Genomic DNA, 18,824 nt, shown 5'->3' with positions numbered 1-18,824 from the left:
ACATTGCCAGTGATATTTTTTGGAAATATTTATTGTATTCATTGGCAAAAATTCTGTACAAAATCGAACAGGGAAAGCAAGTGTGGTATTAGGGACTGCTTTCATCCACATCCTTGTCTGGATCTCTCTCTGGATCATCATCTTGTTGCTGCTTCTTCCAGAGTTTAGCCATTGCAAGCAGTTTGAGGTTGGGCTGATTGGCAGCATCTTCTGGGAAGATGTAATCATAGTATTCTTCCCAGCCAGCATCAGACTAGAAGGAGAAAAGTTAACATAATTAGACACCCAAAACATTATGCCTGCTTGTTTCTTTATCAGACATAAATTTTCCTGCTCTCACTAGTGTTTCCATGCAATAGTTGATGTTTCATAGACAGTTTAAAATAGCAGCATAATAGCACTTCATGCTGCATATTAGGAAGCTGCATCTTTGAATGCCCCCCTTTCCAGAAAAAGCTGCCCAAAGAAAACTAATGCCGGGGAGAAGCCCAGGCTCCACCTGCCATGTGTTTTAGAAAACTTTTATATTATTACTTGTGTGAATACTTAGGTTTTGGTTTGAGTGGTTTTTAATTTTTATTCCATACCACTTCAAAAGCACTGCTATGAAGCAGTACACAAATTAAGGCTGCTATACATGTGTACCTGATAGCAAGTCCTACCGAACAACAGAACTTATGAATAAAATTCCACGGTAAATCAATGAATTGTGTGTGCACATGCACACTTATACACTCCACACAGCCCACACCAGTATAGCTCACACAAACCTTCATTTGATTCTGCTGGTGTATAAATTGCTTCTTGAAAAGCCACCACCAAGCATGCAAAGCCAGGTCTCCAGCTTGTGCTCTTACCCCATCTTCAGCTTGAAGTTTCCTCCTCTTCTTGACTTTCTCTGGCATGAGTTTGTCTACCCTCTCTTTGCTGGATTCGGTTCCAAATTCCTCTTCAAAGTTTCTCCAGGATTCCAGAAGCATAAGCCTCTCCTCTTTTTCCTCACAATTTCTCATTGTTTTATTAGCCTCTTCATATACTTGCCGACACCGTGGTAAGCTGTCATCTTTCCCTGCTGAGAGTTCAAACTGAGCAAAACTGATCCACACCTACAGCAAAACCAAATAAGTCCATATTAGCGTATATGGCAAATTTTTACACAGGAAAACAAGCTGCCAAAGGGTTTAACACTAATCCATTGTTATATAATGCGTATCAAGTGCTCTGCTCTGGAGCTGTATATGCTGCATGCAGCGCTCATAGCAATAAATAAGAGAATATATTGTAGAAGTGAGAAAAGGTGTTTTGGATTTTTTATAGTTCTTATTAAAATGGAGCATTGAATTAAATTATTTTATTTTATTTCTAAGTGTATGACTTAGAAGACAGATTGCTCTCAAAAGCACACACAAAAATAATAATTTTTTAAAAACTGGGTAAGGAAAGGTGAGGGAGAAAAAGTACCATCTGAAAAGAAGAATTGTCATACATTTTGAATGGAGGAACAAGACATATATGGGATCTGCTAAACAAAGACTGTATTGCCCAGTAGCTTCAGAGGTGATTGTGAGGGGTGTCTGGACAAAGGTATGAAGATGTGGATTATGGAGCAGGTCTCTAATTTAGTCAGTCCCTACACCAGAGGCATTAAAACTTAAAATGATGGATGGCTGAATTCCCTATCCACATTTCCCCTCACTAAATTGCATGACAGATGTCATGGATATGATAGGTTGTAGCTCCACCTTGTGGCCAAAGACAGGAAAGGCAGACTGTTTGTTGGACCATCACTCCAACTGGAAAAAATGCAAGCTGTCCCTACACTGTTGGCAACATCTACAGTGGTACCTCGGTTTATGAACTTAATCCGTTCTGGAAGTCCGTTCTTAAACCGAAATGTTCTTAAACCGAGGCGTGCTTTCCCTAATGAGGCCTCCTGCCACCGGTGCGCTTCCACCATTCGGATTCCATTCTTAGACCAAGGTAAAGTTTGCTAACCGGAACACTACTTCCAGTTTTGCAAAGTTCGTATACTGAATAGTTTGTAAACAGGGCTGTTCTTAAACTTAGGCACCACAGCATTTGCTTTTCAATACAGTGGTACCTCGGGTTACAGACGCTTCAGGTTACAGACTCTGCTAACCCAGAAATAGTACCTCCGATTAAGAACTTTGCTTCAGGATGAGAACAGAAATTGGGCGGCGGCAGCACAGCAGCAGCGGGAGACCCCATTAGCTAAAGTGGTGCTTCAGGTTAAGAACAGTTTCAGGTTAAGAACAGACCTCCAGAACGAATTAAGTTCTTGACCCAAGGTACCACTGTATGTAGTAGTAAGTTGGCTTCTTTGCTCTATTGGTTCCAAAGCCCTGAAAGATGGATCAGTTTGGGTGTGATGTGGGCCATGCTGAATGCTGTTTAAGAGCTCAGTAAGTTCTCCTGGCCTATATTGCCCCAGGCCTTAAAATTCTGTAGCAATTTTAAAGGCAACCCCATCAAAATAAACTCATTCATTTTCTAAGCAAACCAGAATTAAATTAACAGTTCTATCAAGGTAGCCTAAATTACAAGCTTGCTGACTTCTCCAGTGGGCTTACTTAAGCTTCAAAAAAACTGCACACAGCCTTTTGTACCAATGAACTACAGTGGAACCTAGTTCTGCCTAACCTTGACATGCTGTGTTCTCTGAAGCAATCGCCGATAAAGATTTCTTGTGTTCTCATATTCCTCTTGTTCAATTTCAAAGTCTATGTAAGATTTCCAAAGAACCTAGTAGGAAAGCAGACAGGCCAGTTATTAAGGTACAGCAAAGTGAACATTCCCACATAAATAGGTTGTCTGGGCAATCAGCTGCAGCAGACCATTGCACTTTGTATTCAAAATCCAAATCTGTTTATTACTCCCATATTAGCCGAGTTATAATATATTCCCTCCAGAGAAAAATATGTTGCAGAGCACAGCAAACTCCAGCACCCCTCTTACCTCTGGCATGTCTAATCGTGGCTGGCCAATAGCCAACTCATATATAGCTCTGGCCCTATCAACATCACCAAGAATGGTTTCTAACTCTGCAAACTTGATCCATGATGTGCAGTTTTCAGGTGCGAACTCTAGAAATTTCTCATACAGTTTCCGGCAACGATCAAATTCTCGTAGCTGCAACTCCAGTTCAATGTAGCCTTTAAACAGTTTGTTCTTTGGACATTTACCTATGGATGTTCCCTGTAAAGAGTAGAGTCAGAAATTGCCCAAAGCCTGTTAGAGAAAGAGCACAAGATTCAAACATGCTTTTTTGAGGCTCACCCAAAATTACAGTGAGTGGGCTTCTAAGGTCTGATTCTCACTCCCAGTTTTGACATGCCCTGACAACTACAGCTATCATGGTTAGAATGTTATATTTTGGGCCTGTTCAATATACATTACAAAAGAAGGTCAGACCCACCAGTAAACATGTGCAGGAGGAAGAGAGACAAAACTTCTGGCAAGTGGTCCAATGGCTAATGGTGGTAGAAAGACACTTCCTTAAATGAAAGTCAATTACCCTGTGGTGCCCATAGTGTTGATCAGGTCCAGGGGGTTCCTTTTCCTTACCAGAACTTGGCTAAAGAAGCAAACTAGGGATGGAGCATTTCTATAGGCTAAATCAATTTGTCGGGAAGGAAGTGGCCTGACCCCCCCCTTCCAATTCAGCTTAGAAACCCCACTGGGTAGATCGGTCCATCCCTGGGGACAAATGCAAATGATCACTGGTAGAAGGTTATCTATGGCATTGGGAAATGCAGTGTTACACTTAACCCTCACTTCAACAGCTAACAACAAAATTCAAAAACTGCCCCTTGATAAAATATGGAAGGATCTTTAGCTGTACCGACTAACCATTTGAATCAGATACTTTCAGTAGCTGTATAGCCCCATAATTATAGAATTACAGAGCTGGAGAAATACTGTTGCTTTTATATGAAACAAGATAGCAAGTTTTGTTATCTGTAATTGTTGTTCAATATGGAAATACAAATCAATAAACATTTTTCTTTAAAAAATGATGACAAATCATGACAGATCAGCTGATCACCCTCATTGTATCACAAAGGAATTAACTTGGACAATCACTTTATTTTCCTTACCAATGCTCGCCTGGCAAACTGGAGATTCTTCTGTCTTATTTCAAACTGAGCATACAACAGCCATATTTTGGCAAATGTAAACTGAAAAGAGAAATAATATAGATTCTCTGAGAGCAATGCCTCCAATTCAACTAAAATAATGTCTTCTTAAATATGCCAAAGCAGAAAATTTGTCCCAAAGAATGGTTTTTAACAAGCACAAAGCATTTCCCCCGTTAAAGAGTTTTTTTGAAACACATGGAGAGCCATATCTGTGTGTGTTGCTGCAGTGATGGCAGGGGGTAAATTCTGCAGAAAACTGTCCAATGCTTTCTTTTCCATTGAATATTTTGTTTCATAAGTTCAAGAGTAACAATTAATGGATGCCAGTTGCAAATATTAGAAAAGCTTGGCAGTTTCAAAATTCTTAATTAGTTTAATAAATAGAAGTAAATACATTGCCATATAGTATCACTCTCTAGGGACATCAGAAAATGTTCTAATTTGCATAGGCAATTTTCCAATTCAAGTTTTCCCAGAGAACTCACGTCATTGTGTAGCTGTCTTTTTTGTCTCTGGCAAGCCTATGTTCACTTACCTTCCTGCAAGTCCCATGGGGCAAAGTGTAACTTGTTTCTGAGAGGATGTGAACAGGTTTAGACTATGGGAGAAATCAACTGCAACCAGCTTTTATTGCTTCAATGAACCATAGCCAAAACAGGGCCAATATTTCTAGACAGGGGGACTCTTGACAGGGGAGGTGAAAAATGACCTCCACTCACACATGTACACCCTTATGTACGAACCCCAGGCATACAACAGAATGTAGTACCTTTTTATGAGGAATGAGTTCAACACAAGCTTGATACACTTGTCTTGTCCGCTCTGGATCCTGAGAAAGAACACATTCTATGTCACATATTCAGAACAAATGCTTCTAAGCAATTATATTCAGAATGCCCCTTAGGAAAATTGTCTATCTTGTTGCCTGTGTTAGTTATACTACTTAAACCTGTACTCCTACTCTAGAAACCTAGACCTGCTTATAGCTCTCCACCATCAGCTTTTCACCCTCTTCACCTTCTCTTCCTGTCCCCATTTCTCCTCATTCTCCCTTTTACTCTCTAGGGGGTTCAAAATATAGCTGCTATACTACTAATTGCAACTAGATATTCGGCACATATCACACCAGTGGCTCGAAGTGTTTCAGTGTTTTCTGCTCCATTTCGGAGCACAATTCAGATTCCTTTAAAGCCCTAATACAACCTGGGGCCCCCTTTTCTCAGGGACCATTTTCCTGTACACCAAACTGCCTATGCATCGAGACTGTTTAACAGGACGTCTGGAAGTAACCAGAGGGTGAAAGTAACGATAGGTGCTCCTTTCCCCTCTTGCACCGTGGCAGTGGAACTCTTTTCCCAGAGAGGCTCACATGGTGCCCATGCTGTTATCCTTCTGGGCACTGGGTGGAAGCCTTTTCACTTCCAAGGCTTTTAAATAAATGATGCGTATTTTTATCTCTGTTTTAGTTTTTAAATGCTGCTTTTAATCATTGTTCTACTGTTTATGTTGTTCTGATTGTTACTGTTTTTTAATTGACAGGGAGGGGGCAGAATAAATTGAAGGGCAGCAAATGGATTTTGCCCACTTGAATGAGTCATCATTTATACATATACATATACACATATACACATACACACACACATAAATTAATAATTTATTTAAAATAATTCCATAGGTAAACGCAAGTCACATTTGGTTACTCAAAAAATCAAAGAAATTCAGGAGTTGTACCTTTGCCTCTAGCTCTTCATACAGTGCATAATTGATCCACAGATAGATATACCTCTTCCAGTGCCTCTTTTCTTGAATTGGAGGAACATTGGCAATGGCTCGTTCATAAACTTCACGTACAGCATCAGGATCCGCATCACTTTCCACAAGCCTCAGGTAATCAAACCAGGCATCATAATTATGTGGATTAGCCTTTAAGAGAGAACAGAGAACTTCAGAAATACAAGTTCTTAGTAGTATTCTGGAGATGGCAGTTCAGGGAACTGTCATAAAAGTTTATGCTTCCATTTGCCCCCAGCAGTTGCTGCACTCACTTTCACTTCTTCTTCATATTGGAATCTTCTCTTGCTAACTATAATATCCTCGATTCCTCGTCGGTCCCCAAACTTCTTCTCAAAAATGGTGTAATTTTTGAAGAGCTCTTGAGCTTCATGCTTTGGGATTCTGTCCAGGGCGTATTTATAGATTACTCTCACCCTTTCAAACTGGAAAAAGCAACAGCTTAGAAAGCACGGAGAAATATGCTCTACATGAATGCGTAGTACCACTCTCTGGCACAAGCTTTTCAGTTAAAGGATAGGCAGATGATCTTGGGAAAGAACCCTGGCTGAGACCTTGAAGAATAAACAGTACAGGACTAGATGAACCAACAATCTGACTCCGTGTGCACTGACTCACAACTCAAATCCTCAGCCATTTCTCAGAGTAAAGTTCTACAAGGCAAGAGATACAACTATCAGCTTGAGCATATAACAAGGTTCTCATTTTGCTCAAATATATATAAGCTAACATTTTTTTTAAAACCAAGAAGCCCAATATAAGTTCTATGTTGCACTGTGGTCTAGTTGCTAGAAACCGACAACAACAGAAACAAATAGACCCAAGTCACAATACTTAAGCAATTTATTTGGAAGTAATGTTCTACTGAAATAATGTTATTTCCATATTAAAATTGTGTAGAACAGTTGAAGGAGCTGGTGATGTTTAGCCTGAGAGGAGAGATGAAAGTCATCTTCAACTATCTCAAGGGCTGTCACATGGAAAATGGAGCAAGCTTGCTTTCTCCTGCTCCACAGGGTAGGAGGTGAACCAATGGCTTCAAGTTACAAGAAAGGAGATTCCGACTAAACATCAGGAAAACTTTCTGACAGTAAGAGCTGTTCCGACAGTGGAACAGACTCCCTTGGGAGGCTGTGGACTCTCCTTCCTTGGAGCTTTTTAAGCAGAGGTTGGATGGCTGTCTGTCATGAATGCTTTAGCTGAGATTCCTGCATTGCAGGGGGTTGGACTAGATGACCCTTGGGCCTCCTCCAATTCTACAGTTCTATGATTCTATAAATCATGCCCAATATGTAAAATTTTAACTTTTTTCCCCCATTCCCACTTCCTCCCCCAACCCTCAAACTGCCTTGAGATACTGAGAAAGAAAATGAATGAAGATGTTTGGGCTTCGCTTGCTCACTAAGGTATTAAATTCTTAAAGAATGTCCACAATTGATAGGTGGACTTTAGCACACACATGCAGACCTGATAAATAGGAACTCTGAAAGCAAGACACCTTCACCTTTTCAGGCAACTGTCAGGCAACTAACAAACCCATACAGAGCAAGCTGAAGAACAAGCACAGATGGATGGGAATCTGGCGGTGGGAAACACTGACTGGGAAAGGAAAGTTTTGCAGTATCAGTCAAAAACATACATTCGATTGCAAAATGCAAGCTATATTTTCTAATAAGCAAAATGTTACCTCTTTCTGGTTCTCTTCAAATTTGGCAAAAGCTACATACAGATGCTCATTCATATGTTCTTCTCCAAAGAATTCCACTGCTCTCTCAAATACTTTCCTTGCATGGGCAAAATAACTATGTTTTTCTTCAAAACGGGCATACTTAATCCAGTTCTTAACATCAGGATGCACAATGACAAGTGGAAGATGTTAAGGAATTCAAAGTATGAAGAATTTCATTTTAACTTCTAACTTTTAAGAATAAAATGCCACAAATATATTATGCAAGGGTAACAAAAGGATGGCGAAGTTTTATATTTCATGGGGAAACAGAATGATTTAGGATACAGATCTAAGATTTTGGGAAACTGGTAAATGCAGCAAGACTCAAATAATTTGTTGTTGTTTTTAAATCTCAATCAAGCTGGCAGAATTAAGGGGCACCTATATCCTATATAACCTCCAAGACACTTTTGTGCATGTGGGTCCTGATGTGAAAGCAAATCCCTTCCTTCCAATGTTGCATGCTTCTCACATGTTTAAGCACGTCTCCTGTTATGTTACTCTCAACCCAACAACATTCAAGATAAAAACTGGTTTCTTCAAAGCCTAATTCATACCAGGCAGAATTAGTGAAAGCATTGCGGTCACTGAGCATAACTGAATGCACAACATGTAGTCTCATCCAACAGGGAGCCAAGGTGCACCTATGTCTGCATAGGATCATGCTTTTGGAATGGCGTCTTTTGCTGCTAAGTTTCAGTAGCAGATGAAAAGGTGACACACAGGGCCTCTGAAGTGATACACTTGTATCTGGCCTCTAAGGATTCAGATGGCAAGAGAATAATCACATGACTGAAGGCTCCTTCAAAGTAAAAACAATATTCCTCAACATAGGAAATTAGCTGTCAGGAAGACAGGTAAGTTAGTACCCTTCTCCTTCAACATCCAAATTCCTATAATTTCTACATTCCGCAGATAACCAGGTTGGAAAGATGCTGCTTTCATTTGGCCTAAAGTCAAAATGTGAACAAAGCAACAGCAGAAAAGTAAAACATTAGGCTGAAATAGAAGCAGCCTCAAAAGGATATATCTCTCATATATAGAGCGTGCTCTGTCCACCTCCTTGTACCTCAGCTCAAAGTTAATGTAAGAATGCCAGGATTGTTCTTCTGGCTGCCATTCCATCCAGCGCTCAAACACCTGGCGGGCTCCAGCAACATTTCCCAGCATCTCTTCCATGTAAGTGTATTTGTACCTTTCCAAATAAAAGCAACGTAAGAAGCTTAACCCAGGCTAATCACTCTTCACACATAAGTCTATGTTCTAGTTAATATCTTTTTTTAAAATCACATATGGTTCTTGAATACAGAGTGCTTGCACATTTGGTATCTAGCACACCCAAGTACAGATTCCTATTTTGGATCCTGGTCATCGCCCAGGGTAAGCAAATAGTTCACCAATAACTATGCAAGATGCAGTGACCTCTTTTTTTCAGAAAACTACAATCTATAGAATACAATAAATACACTTTCCAATACAGTATTTATTTATTTTTATCAAATACTTTTCAGATGATCAGAAATGGATGCTTTGTCACCCATTTAGATAGGAAGATATACTCTGGTTTACTGATTTGTCTGTCAAGCAGCAAGCCATACTTCGCTTACCAGAACTGGTTGACTCTTGGTAGAGTAGTAATAGCACGATCCCAGATGTTTCGGGCATGATTAACTTGGCGGTTCTTCATTTCCATCTCGGCATACTTCAGCCAAAGGGTGACATTTCGGTAGTCTACATCTAGAGCACGTTCGTAGATGGAACGAGCCCTGAGTGCAAAACATTGTTGAAATTAATATGTGTGTGATTCATATTATAGAGAGCTGGGCACTGTAAGTTGGTGCTTGAAATGCAACTCTTAACAAAGTACCTTTGTACTTCTTTGAGGCTTTCCTCCCATTGTGCGTACTTGATCCAGTTACTGATAACTGTCCGGTTTTTTCTTATATTATCTTCAAAGGTCTAGGGAGAAAAGTAGAGTGTGTAACTGTACTGTATAACCAAAAGGAGATTGGTATGGAATTTGACTGTCTGAGTTCTGGTGTGTTTTTTTTAATCATGGAGAAGTATTCAGTCATGTGATTTAGGTCCAGCATACCTTAAGGACTGCCTGATTCCTTATAACCCTGCCTTGATCACTGAGGTCTTCAGGAGAGTTTGTGATAGTGGGGTCCCATGGCTCAGATGCACAACTATGTATTCAGTATTGTGGGCCCAACTCTGTAGAATTTCTTCCCATTTGAGATCAGACAAGCCCCCTCCCTGTCAAACTTTTGGCACCTTTATTTCAGCAGGCATTTAATTTTTTATGGCTTTACCGATTTTATCTTTTTAAGTTTACTGTACACTGCTTAGAGACTAAGGTGTTGAATGATATATGTTGTTGAAAGAATAATGACAAATACTGAAATGCCACTATTAAAGGATAATTTTATCAATCAATCCACTGATAGCACTTCTCAGAAGCAACTATCTTAGAGAACACTACTTTTCTTATATATCATCATGTTCCCCAAAAAACCCAGCAAGTGACAACTTCATATGAAGATGTGTTCTTAATAGCTAGTGAAAGTCTGGAGTAGCTCTTCCACGTGTATAGAACTCCTTCCTCTTGAGCGTCCCTAGAATGAAACCTTTTAGGAAGCGAAGTATTGTATGGTTAGCATCAGGAAGCCAGACTTAAGCCACGGAGGGAAAGGGTTTTTTAAGGTTACAGTATGTTTCAGCAAGTTATTACACATCAAGAGATTCTGGGATACAAGTTCAAATAAATAAAACCCAAATATTTAGCATTCGATAAGCATGTTTACTTGCCTTTCTTTTTCGAAGTTTATAATCATTTAGCTCCTCTTCATCTGTGATCTTCTGTTGAGGTGGTGGGGGAAGAAGCTCAAGTTCTCTTTCTTTAGCTTCTCTTAAAAGTTGCTCTGCTGTGATCTGTACCTCTGCTGGGGCTTTGTTTTTCACCTGGGGGACAAACCATTTCTTGTGATGACATATTTTAGCATTCTATGCATGGAGTAACAAATGTAATTCCACAAGTGTTCACTACATATATATATATATATATATATATATATATATATATACACACACACACACACACACACACACATACACACACACACACACACACACACACATATATATATATATTTTATGTAAAAGTACCAGAAACCTTCTGTAATTCAGGACAACACTGCAACAGATATTCTTAATATTTTATTTTATTCTTAAAAGTTACCTATAGGGTTTCTTGTGAAACAGAAATATATGTGCAAAGTCATTTTTTAAAAAATCAATAAAGTTCGCTCATGCAGTGTATGTGATGCTATGATAGAAATGTTGGCCATGACAAAATGCAATCTTTCAGGTCAATTTGCCTTTCAAAAATAAAAAATTACGTCATTCACCAGAAGAGGAATTAACCCTTTCTTTACACTCACACAATCTAAATGATTCTATTTTGTTTGAAGTTTTGGTTGTTCCATTCTTATCAGAACACTTTTTGATTCCAAGATGTAATCTATTTATAGCATTTTTAGTTATTTGTAATTTGGGAATTACACAATGAGTTTTTACAGACATTGTTTTTGCTGTCAGGAGCAATTTCTCATTAAAAAAAGGTATCCTAATAGATAACTGTACATTTTGCATGAATCATGATGATCATTAGGAAAGGTAGAATTAATCAGCATGCCCTCTACCAATGCTCTGCCATTAAGATGGCGGCTGACTGTATGCAGTTTGACACAATGTTGCCAGATAGGGCAGGTGTTGCCTCTGAATTCAACAATAAAAAATAATGTCAATCTATAGTTTTACTGTGGTCACAATAAAATCCTTTTTGGTCCACTTGTTTTGTGCTGCTCAAGACAGCAAATGGTTGGGTCATCCAAAATTTGCTTAATAAAAGGGTGGTGGCTATACTTTATTTCAACTTCCCTTTCAGGGAGGGTGGCAAGATACAAATGACTCCCATTCGTTTTAACAGTTGTGAAGGAAAAGAAATTTCAGCAAGTGCAGTTTTTCTTGCTTTCTGCACAACAAACTGTGCCTGCTAAAGTTTCTTCTTCTCTAAAAAAGTAAACAAAACTACTTTATACCCCACATCTAGGTAAAGGTAAAGGTACCCCTGCCCGTACGGGCCAGTCTTGCCAGACTCTAGGGTTGTGCGCCCATCTCACTTAAGAGGCCGGGGGCCAGCGCTGTCCGCAGACACTTCCGGGTCACGTGGCCAGCGTGACAAGCTGCATCTGGCAAGCCAGCGCAGCACATGGAAACGCCGTTTACCTTCCCGCTGGTAAGCAGTCCCTATTTATCTACTTGCACCCGGGGGTGCTTTCAAACTGCTAGGTTGGCAGGCGCTGGGACCGAACAACGGGAGCGCACCCCGCCGCGGGGATTCGAACCACTGACCATGCGATCGGCAAGTCCTAGGCGCTGAGGTTTTACCCACAGCGCCACCCGCGTCCCAGCCCGCATCTACTCAGAACCAAATCCCACTACGTATAACCAAATGTGCATGGAATTTAAGTATGGTCCTCAAAAGCAAGCCCCAGTCCAAATGTATTTTTGTGCTTTTATACTGTAAGCCATCCTGTGATGCTTGGATGAAGGGTGGCATATACATTCAATAAACAAAACAAAACCCCTCATTTAGGGTTTCAGTATGGTCAAACCTAGTAGTGTTGCTTTACTTCTGAATAAGCATGCAACTCCATGGGAAAAGGTTGCATTTGTGTGGCTGAGCCAATAGGAGGTATCCCTCCTATTTTGCTGTCCCATTTTGCAAGTGCCAAAAATGAGGGTTGGGCATTTGTACCACCCTCCAGAAGAGTGAAATTAGGGGGCACAAAATTCACTGGCATCAGCAGCAGTGTTCTGCTGGTGGTCATCATCTGGGTTTTGTTTTCCCCCATGATCCTCCCTCTGACCAGACTGATGTCATGATGCAGATCAGTTTCATGAGGGAATCTGGGGGTGGGGGTTACAGCTCCCAGGCTTAGTTCTTAATTATCACTGCCTTATACTTGGGGGAACTTTGACCGCATCCTCTCCTCTTGATTCAAGCACTAGGTCTGTATGGTGGAAACGCTGCATGTCTACTCCGGTATTTCCTGTAGGGGAATACATGACCCTGGGGGTCCCAGGTTCATGAAATGCCCCATCTTCTTCTGCATCAGGTTGCACCTGCCTTCCTAAGCATCTTTAGTGCTACTACTACTGTACTATCATACAACTGCAGAGCTGTAAGGTTCCCGGAGGGTCACCTAATCCAACCCCTGCAATGCAGGAATCTCAAGCAAAGCATCCACGGGAGGCCAACCAGTGGGACCCATTATAGATATGGTGCCTTTTTTAAGAGTTTTATTTCCCACTTCCCTCCTTGTTCCGCGTTCCTTGTGCGTTGCATTTTTATTAATTTGCCTGTTTGTTTGTTCATTAGAATGCAAGCCTGCGGGTTGGGAATGTCTTGTTTCGATTTCATGGAAGCCTTTTGGGCTGACGAGCGGGGTACAAATGCTCTAAGTAAATAAATAGCGCGTTGATTTGCACCCCGTCTTCCTCCTCCGGCCGACCACAGCCCGAAGGAAGGCTCCTGCCTCCCCCTTTCGGGTCCCTGCCATCTCTCTCGGCTTTCACCTGCCTGCTTCCTCCCCCCCATTCAGCTTTGCTCGGGAAGTCAAGGCCTCGCCAGGCCCACGGAGGCCCAGGCCTCACGCGCCCAGGCCGCACCCCGCGCCCCACCTTCGCCACTTTAGGGATCCGCTGCTTCCCGGCCGCCGTAGACGCCATCTTCCCCTCCGTCTCGAGCGGGTCTCCGGCCCCGCCCCCTCCCCTTTGACCTCGTCAGCATCCCAGCATGCCGCGCGCGGCGGGAGGCCGCGCCTCTGCGTCGCCATAGCAACGACCAAGCGCGTCCGAGGCAGTTCGCGAGCGGAGCCCGAGCCCCGGAAGAAAGCGGCGCGGACGGGCGGCAGCCCCGGCTGGGCAGGTGAGTCCCCGGCTGTCCCCCAGCAGAGGCCAGATGACCCTCGGGGATCCCTTCCAACTCCACACGGCCCTGATTCGAAGCTGCCGCAGCACCTGCTCTGATCCCGCCATTTGGGAGCCCTCAGACCGGCAGCGTGAAGAGGGGTCCCGGGCGGGGCTCCTTCATCCAGGCGTCACGCGCGTGAAATGTCAGGCGGAGGTCTGCGCTTGTAGGGGGGAGCAGCGTGACGGGTTGACACCCGAGGCGAGCCCCGAACTCGCTGCGGGGAGGGATTCGCCCGGGGAAGGAGGGTCGGTGCAGAGCGGCGCCAGGAACAAGGGAGGAAAGAAGATCTGCGTCAAGGTTGCCGAGGGAATCCGAGGCCTGGTGGCTTCTCTGCCTCACGCCGAGCAGCAGGTGGAGACCCCCGAGGGGAGGCAGCCCCCGCCCCTCCCTCCCGAGGGGCAGCCTGGGCGAGGCGGGCCTGGGCGGGATCCTGCTGCCCCGGGAGGCAGGGCCCCGCTTTGCTTCGGGAGGGGCTGGCGCGGCTCAAGCTGCAAGGAGAGGGCGGAGTCTCTCTTTTCGTGTTTCTGTTAACCGGGAGACTGGCTCTCTCTCAGAAGCAACTTGCTTGTCTGGGGTCAGAGAGAGAATAGTTCTTGGACTATATTATGAAGTTAAAGGTAACTGAACAGCATTGCTAGTTGTTGGTTTGTATGTAAGAGCAATGTCTTGGTTTGTATTTATGACGTGTGCTTTTTTGTACCGAGTTTAAAGACAATCTGCAGTAAAACTTTGGAACTTTTTCTCAGTGTGGAGAACTTCTTGATTCATACTCTGTCCAGGGTCAAGATCAGAGAACTCTCCTCACAATAACTCTACCATCTTTCTCTGTTACATAAGGTCTGTAGAACAGGCCAAGAACAGCAATGAGGTGTTAAATTCAGTATTGCTTTAGCCTGCAGGTTGGAGATGCTCATGTCTTGTAATGATCTCTACCTAGTAAGCTAGCACATCACTGGGAAAGGTTTATGTGCTTTTTATTGTAATTATTTGTATGTTTTTTTAATATATTTTATATATGTATAGTTTTAATTCTGTCAATGTTTAATTGTTTTTAATGATTTTTTCCCACATTTTTAATGGTTCTTATTTTTATCTGTAAACTACCTTGAGTCCTGTTTTGGAACAAAGGCAGGATATGTATGAATAAATGTATAATTAATTAAGGTTTATAATTGTCCTGTCCTTGATGTGCCACTTACAATGTGTAGGGAACTTTTTGTGAGAGAGAGCATTTAATATGACCTCACCCTTGCAGATTGTAGTGACAGAATTGCACTTGTTAGTATAACCTTTCATGTTTTTGACTCCTTTTAACACTCAGTAGTAACAGGGATGTGGGTGGCACTGTGGGTTAAACCACAGAGCCTAGGACTTGCTGATCAGAAGGTCGGCGGTTCAAATCCCCGCGACAGGGTGAGCTCCTGTTGCTCGGTCCCAGCTCCTGCCAACCTAGCAGTTCGAAAGCACGTCAAAGTGCAAGTAGATAAATAGGTACCGCTCTGGCAGGAAGGTAAACGGCGTTTCCGTGCGCTGCTCTGGTTCGCCAGAAGCGGCTTTGTCATGCTGGCCACATGACCCGGAAGCTGTACGCCGGCTCCCTCGGCCAATAAAGCGAGATGAGCGCCGCAACCCCAGAGTCGGCCACGACTGGACCTAATAATAATAATAATAATAATAATAATAATAATAATAATTTATTATTATTATTATTATTATTATTATTATTATTATTATTATTATTATCCCCAGCCACTCTGGGTGGCTTCCAACAAAGATGAAAGATACACTAAAATGTCACATATTAAAAACTTCCCTGAACAGGGCTGCCTTCAGATGTCTTCTGAATGTCAGGTAGATGTTTATCGCTTTGACATCTGCTGGAAGGGCGTTCCACAGGGCGGGCGCCACTACCGAGAAGGCCTTCTGCCTGGTTCCCTGTAGCTTTGCTTCTCGCAATGAGGGAACCGCCAGAAGGCCCTCGGAGCTGGACCTCAGTGTCCGGGCAGAACGATGGGGGAGGAGACGCTCCTTCAGGTATACTGGACCGAGGCCGTTTAGGGCTTTAAAGGTCTGGGGTCCCCTTTACCTTTACCTTAACACTCAGTAACACTCCAAACATTATCAACTTCCTTCTCTATCCCTGAATGTACTCGAGGCATGCCATTTCTATACACACTTCACTTTGAAATAATCTCCATTCAACACATTTAGGTCTACTCTCCCATCAGTTTGCGCAGACAGCTACTTCAACTGCCATTCCTAGAGTTCTGTAGTGGTGCTAAGGACAGTAGCATAACCTTACAAAACTAGGGATTCTGGAGAAATTTGGTGGGATTCCTCTCCTGTCTATTTCAGGTGAATTCACCTGATCCACACCACCTGGATAACAGACAGATCAGACAAATTCTTCATGGGAAGCTACATACACACACACACACACATACCCTGAAGTTCTATGAGGTGCTCTGAGTGGAATGCTCCCAATACCATTTGTAGCTCTGTTTTCCACTCTTATCACAAGAACCTTGCTTCCTAGCTGCTCCAAGCAGCTATTACCAGGATTATAAAAATTGTAAATGGCAGACTACGTTGTGAAAATGTAAGCAGGGGATGGGGGGATCCAGAGGTTTGTGTGATTTTTTATTGTCACACATTTATGCAGAAATGGGATGGAAGGGAATGAGGGGCAAACCATGCAAAAGGGAAACCAAACAGAATTAGACTGATCTTTCAATCTCTGTACAAAACGGCAACTCCCATTATTTAAGTGTGACAGCTGACAAATACCAGAAGATTCTGTGGTGGTGTTGTAGACCTGCTTTGTGAAAGCAGAGCAGTTATAGAAATTCTGTAACATTCATTCAGATAAAGCATAAATCACAAATTTCCCAATCCTAACCAAATAAACGTCAGTCTACAATTCTAAGTGAGCTTATTTCATTGTAAGTGTAGGTTTAATTCAAATACATCTGACCTACTTTCAGGGAAATGTGGCTAGTATCTGGCTGTTGAAATCATTTTATGTTTAAATTGTATGAATTCATTTTTGTGGTTCTCAGTGATATGTTTTACTGTCAGTCATTTATTTGAAGAATAGGAAATATTTTCTTTTCTTTTTTGCTGCAGAATGCACAATGTCTTCACTGTCTCCTGCAACAGCATCATCTACCCCACCATCTTCTGTCATATTCAGTGCTAGAAGAACAGAATCCCATGATATTCCTAATATTGTCCAACACATGAAATACAATACAGAAAGATTATTTGGCAGAATTAATGTCATCTATCTTTTGTAAGTTGCAACATTGCAACCATTTATAGTGCATCTAATTTCCTGTTAGTTGTTTCATTAACAAAAGTTAAATGTTTGTTTTACAGAGAAAAAGCCAATCTTGCAGTGACTTTAGTTAATCAGAAGAATGTAACTGTTGCTCATGCTGTATTTCTGGACTATCCCAATTGGGATGTTGTTGATCAAGCCAATTGGGAACAGTACTTAGAACAAAATTATGTTCAAAACAAGTGTACGGTAAGGAACATTTTTTCCCTTCAAAATGTTAATGATAAAGGTTTTACATATTGTGTGTGGTCATTGCAGAGAATAGACAAGGCCCACTTATACTGTGCACGCTTGAGTACAGTAATTTTAATTGTCCTGTTCAAGAAGGTAAATGTGGAAATGTACATGACACTAAGCTAAACCACTGCTAAGCATTAATGAGCAAGTATGCTGCTCCACAGAGTGAAAATGCAGCCATTTCCCTCCTTTCCTGCTCCTGCTGTTGCCACAGTACGTGGAGCTAAGCCATGATTTGGCTTAGCATTATGTGTGAATCTCAGCTTGTGGTTTGTCTTGTTCCAAGCAAACCATAAGTAGTAAACACCAAATAAACTACAAGCCCAGATTCACATATAATGCTGTGCGTCACTTCTAACATCATAACAGCAGCAGAACAGGGGATGAGTGAGGCAGTCTGGTTTTTGATCTCTGTACCTGTACTGTTCATTTATGCTAAGCCATATTTTGGTTTAGTATTATGTGCAAACCAGGCTATTTTGCTTTAATTCATTGATTCATTGCCTCTTTCCTGTGGAATACCTCCTTGAATATATTGGAGAATAGCCACACTCTTCATTGGAAAGATGTACTACAGTTTGAAGATAAGTGGAAATAAACGTTTTCTTGGTCATAAGCCAAAGGGGGTGGGATCTATAGAATCTAAGAAGAGGCTTATTTTTACACTCCAATTCAAATCCTGTCTATCTTTCCTACTGATCATGTCAAAACCATCCTCTGTGCATGCTGGGCTCTAAATGGTAAAAGAATTTGGAAGACTCCCTGAAGTAAATAGAAAAAGTAGAGACTATCAAATGTAACTTTTCTTCATGTATTTTCTATATCTCCTTTAGCAGCTAATTTTCCCAAAGTGTTGGTAGAGAGAGGAAGGTATAAGATAAGAAGAGAAAAACAACAAAAAGCCAAAATAGGCAGCACCTGTATAATCTCCACTCAGCTTTCTTTGCCTATTTGTGGGGAAGCCCCCACAATTCTGAACAGAGCTGAATTTACACATTGATGTTACACTCTTCACATGAAACTGCTATCTAGCTAGCATGTGCACCCTCAAGTTTTGCTGTCAGAAGCATATACATGTCTTCTAACATATATTCTCACTGACACTATATATAGCCACCATAAGGCGAGCGGGTGGCTCTGTGGTCTAAACCACTGAGCCTCTTGGGCTTGCTGATTAGAAAGTTGGTGGTTCGAATCCCCATGACGGAGTGAACTCCCTTTGCTCTGTCCCAGCTTCTGCCAACCTAGCAGTTCAAAAGCACACCAGTGCAAGTAGATAAATAGGTACCGCTGTGGCGGGAAAGTAAACAGTGTTTCCATCCGCTCTGGCACTCGTCACGGTGTCCTATGGCGCCAGAAGCGGTTTAGTCATGATGGCCACATGACCTGGAAAACTGTCCACAGACAAACACCAGCTCCGTCAGCCTGAAAAGCGAGATGAGAGCCGCAAGCCCATAGTCGCCTCTGACTGGACTTAACCGTCCAGGGGTCCTTTACCTTTTTTTAAATAGCCATCGTATATTCTTA

General features: G+C 42.0%; 2 protein-coding genes across 8 annotated transcripts in view; one reads left to right on the top strand and one right to left on the bottom strand.

The window, feature by feature from the left end:
• Positions 1-13,508, bottom strand: CRNKL1 (crooked neck pre-mRNA splicing factor 1). Its single transcript, XM_083624465.1, has 14 exons — positions 13,429-13,508; positions 10,492-10,644; positions 9,548-9,639; positions 9,288-9,446; positions 8,709-8,875; positions 7,639-7,817; positions 6,206-6,376; positions 5,892-6,083; positions 4,930-4,989; positions 4,119-4,199; positions 2,977-3,216; positions 2,662-2,763; positions 858-1,106; positions 1-253 (listed from the first exon to the last, which is right to left on the bottom strand). Exons 1-14 carry the CDS (start codon positions 13,474-13,476, stop codon positions 89-91), a joined length of 2,058 nt encoding a protein of 685 aa, XP_083480591.1. The 5' UTR covers positions 13,477-13,508; the 3' UTR covers positions 1-88.
• Positions 13,509-13,558: 50 nt separating this feature from the next.
• The window catches only part of CFAP61 (cilia and flagella associated protein 61), a 126,215-nt gene continuing 120,949 nt past the window's right edge, over positions 13,559-18,824 (top strand). For 4 of the 7 annotated variants that reach the window (XM_083624431.1, XM_083624432.1, XM_083624428.1 and 1 more), the window contains exons 1-3: positions 13,576-13,675; positions 16,847-17,012; positions 17,099-17,249. In XM_083624431.1, the coding sequence (XP_083480557.1) occupies positions 16,855-17,012; positions 17,099-17,249 (309 nt within the window). In that variant the 5' untranslated portion in view covers positions 13,576-13,675; positions 16,847-16,854. Of the gene's footprint in view, positions 13,676-14,454; positions 14,558-16,297; positions 16,320-16,846; positions 17,013-17,098; positions 17,250-18,824 lie in introns of those variants that run through there. The other 3 variants (XM_083624433.1, XM_083624429.1, XM_083624430.1) reach the window with 3 other exon arrangements.

Source organism: Podarcis filfolensis (genome assembly GCF_964270895.1).
Source record: "Podarcis filfolensis genome assembly, chromosome: 7".
In the NCBI taxonomy this organism is placed as follows: domain Eukaryota; kingdom Metazoa; phylum Chordata; class Lepidosauria; order Squamata; family Lacertidae; genus Podarcis; species Podarcis filfolensis.
This window is presented reverse-complemented; position numbering and strand designations above follow the sequence as displayed.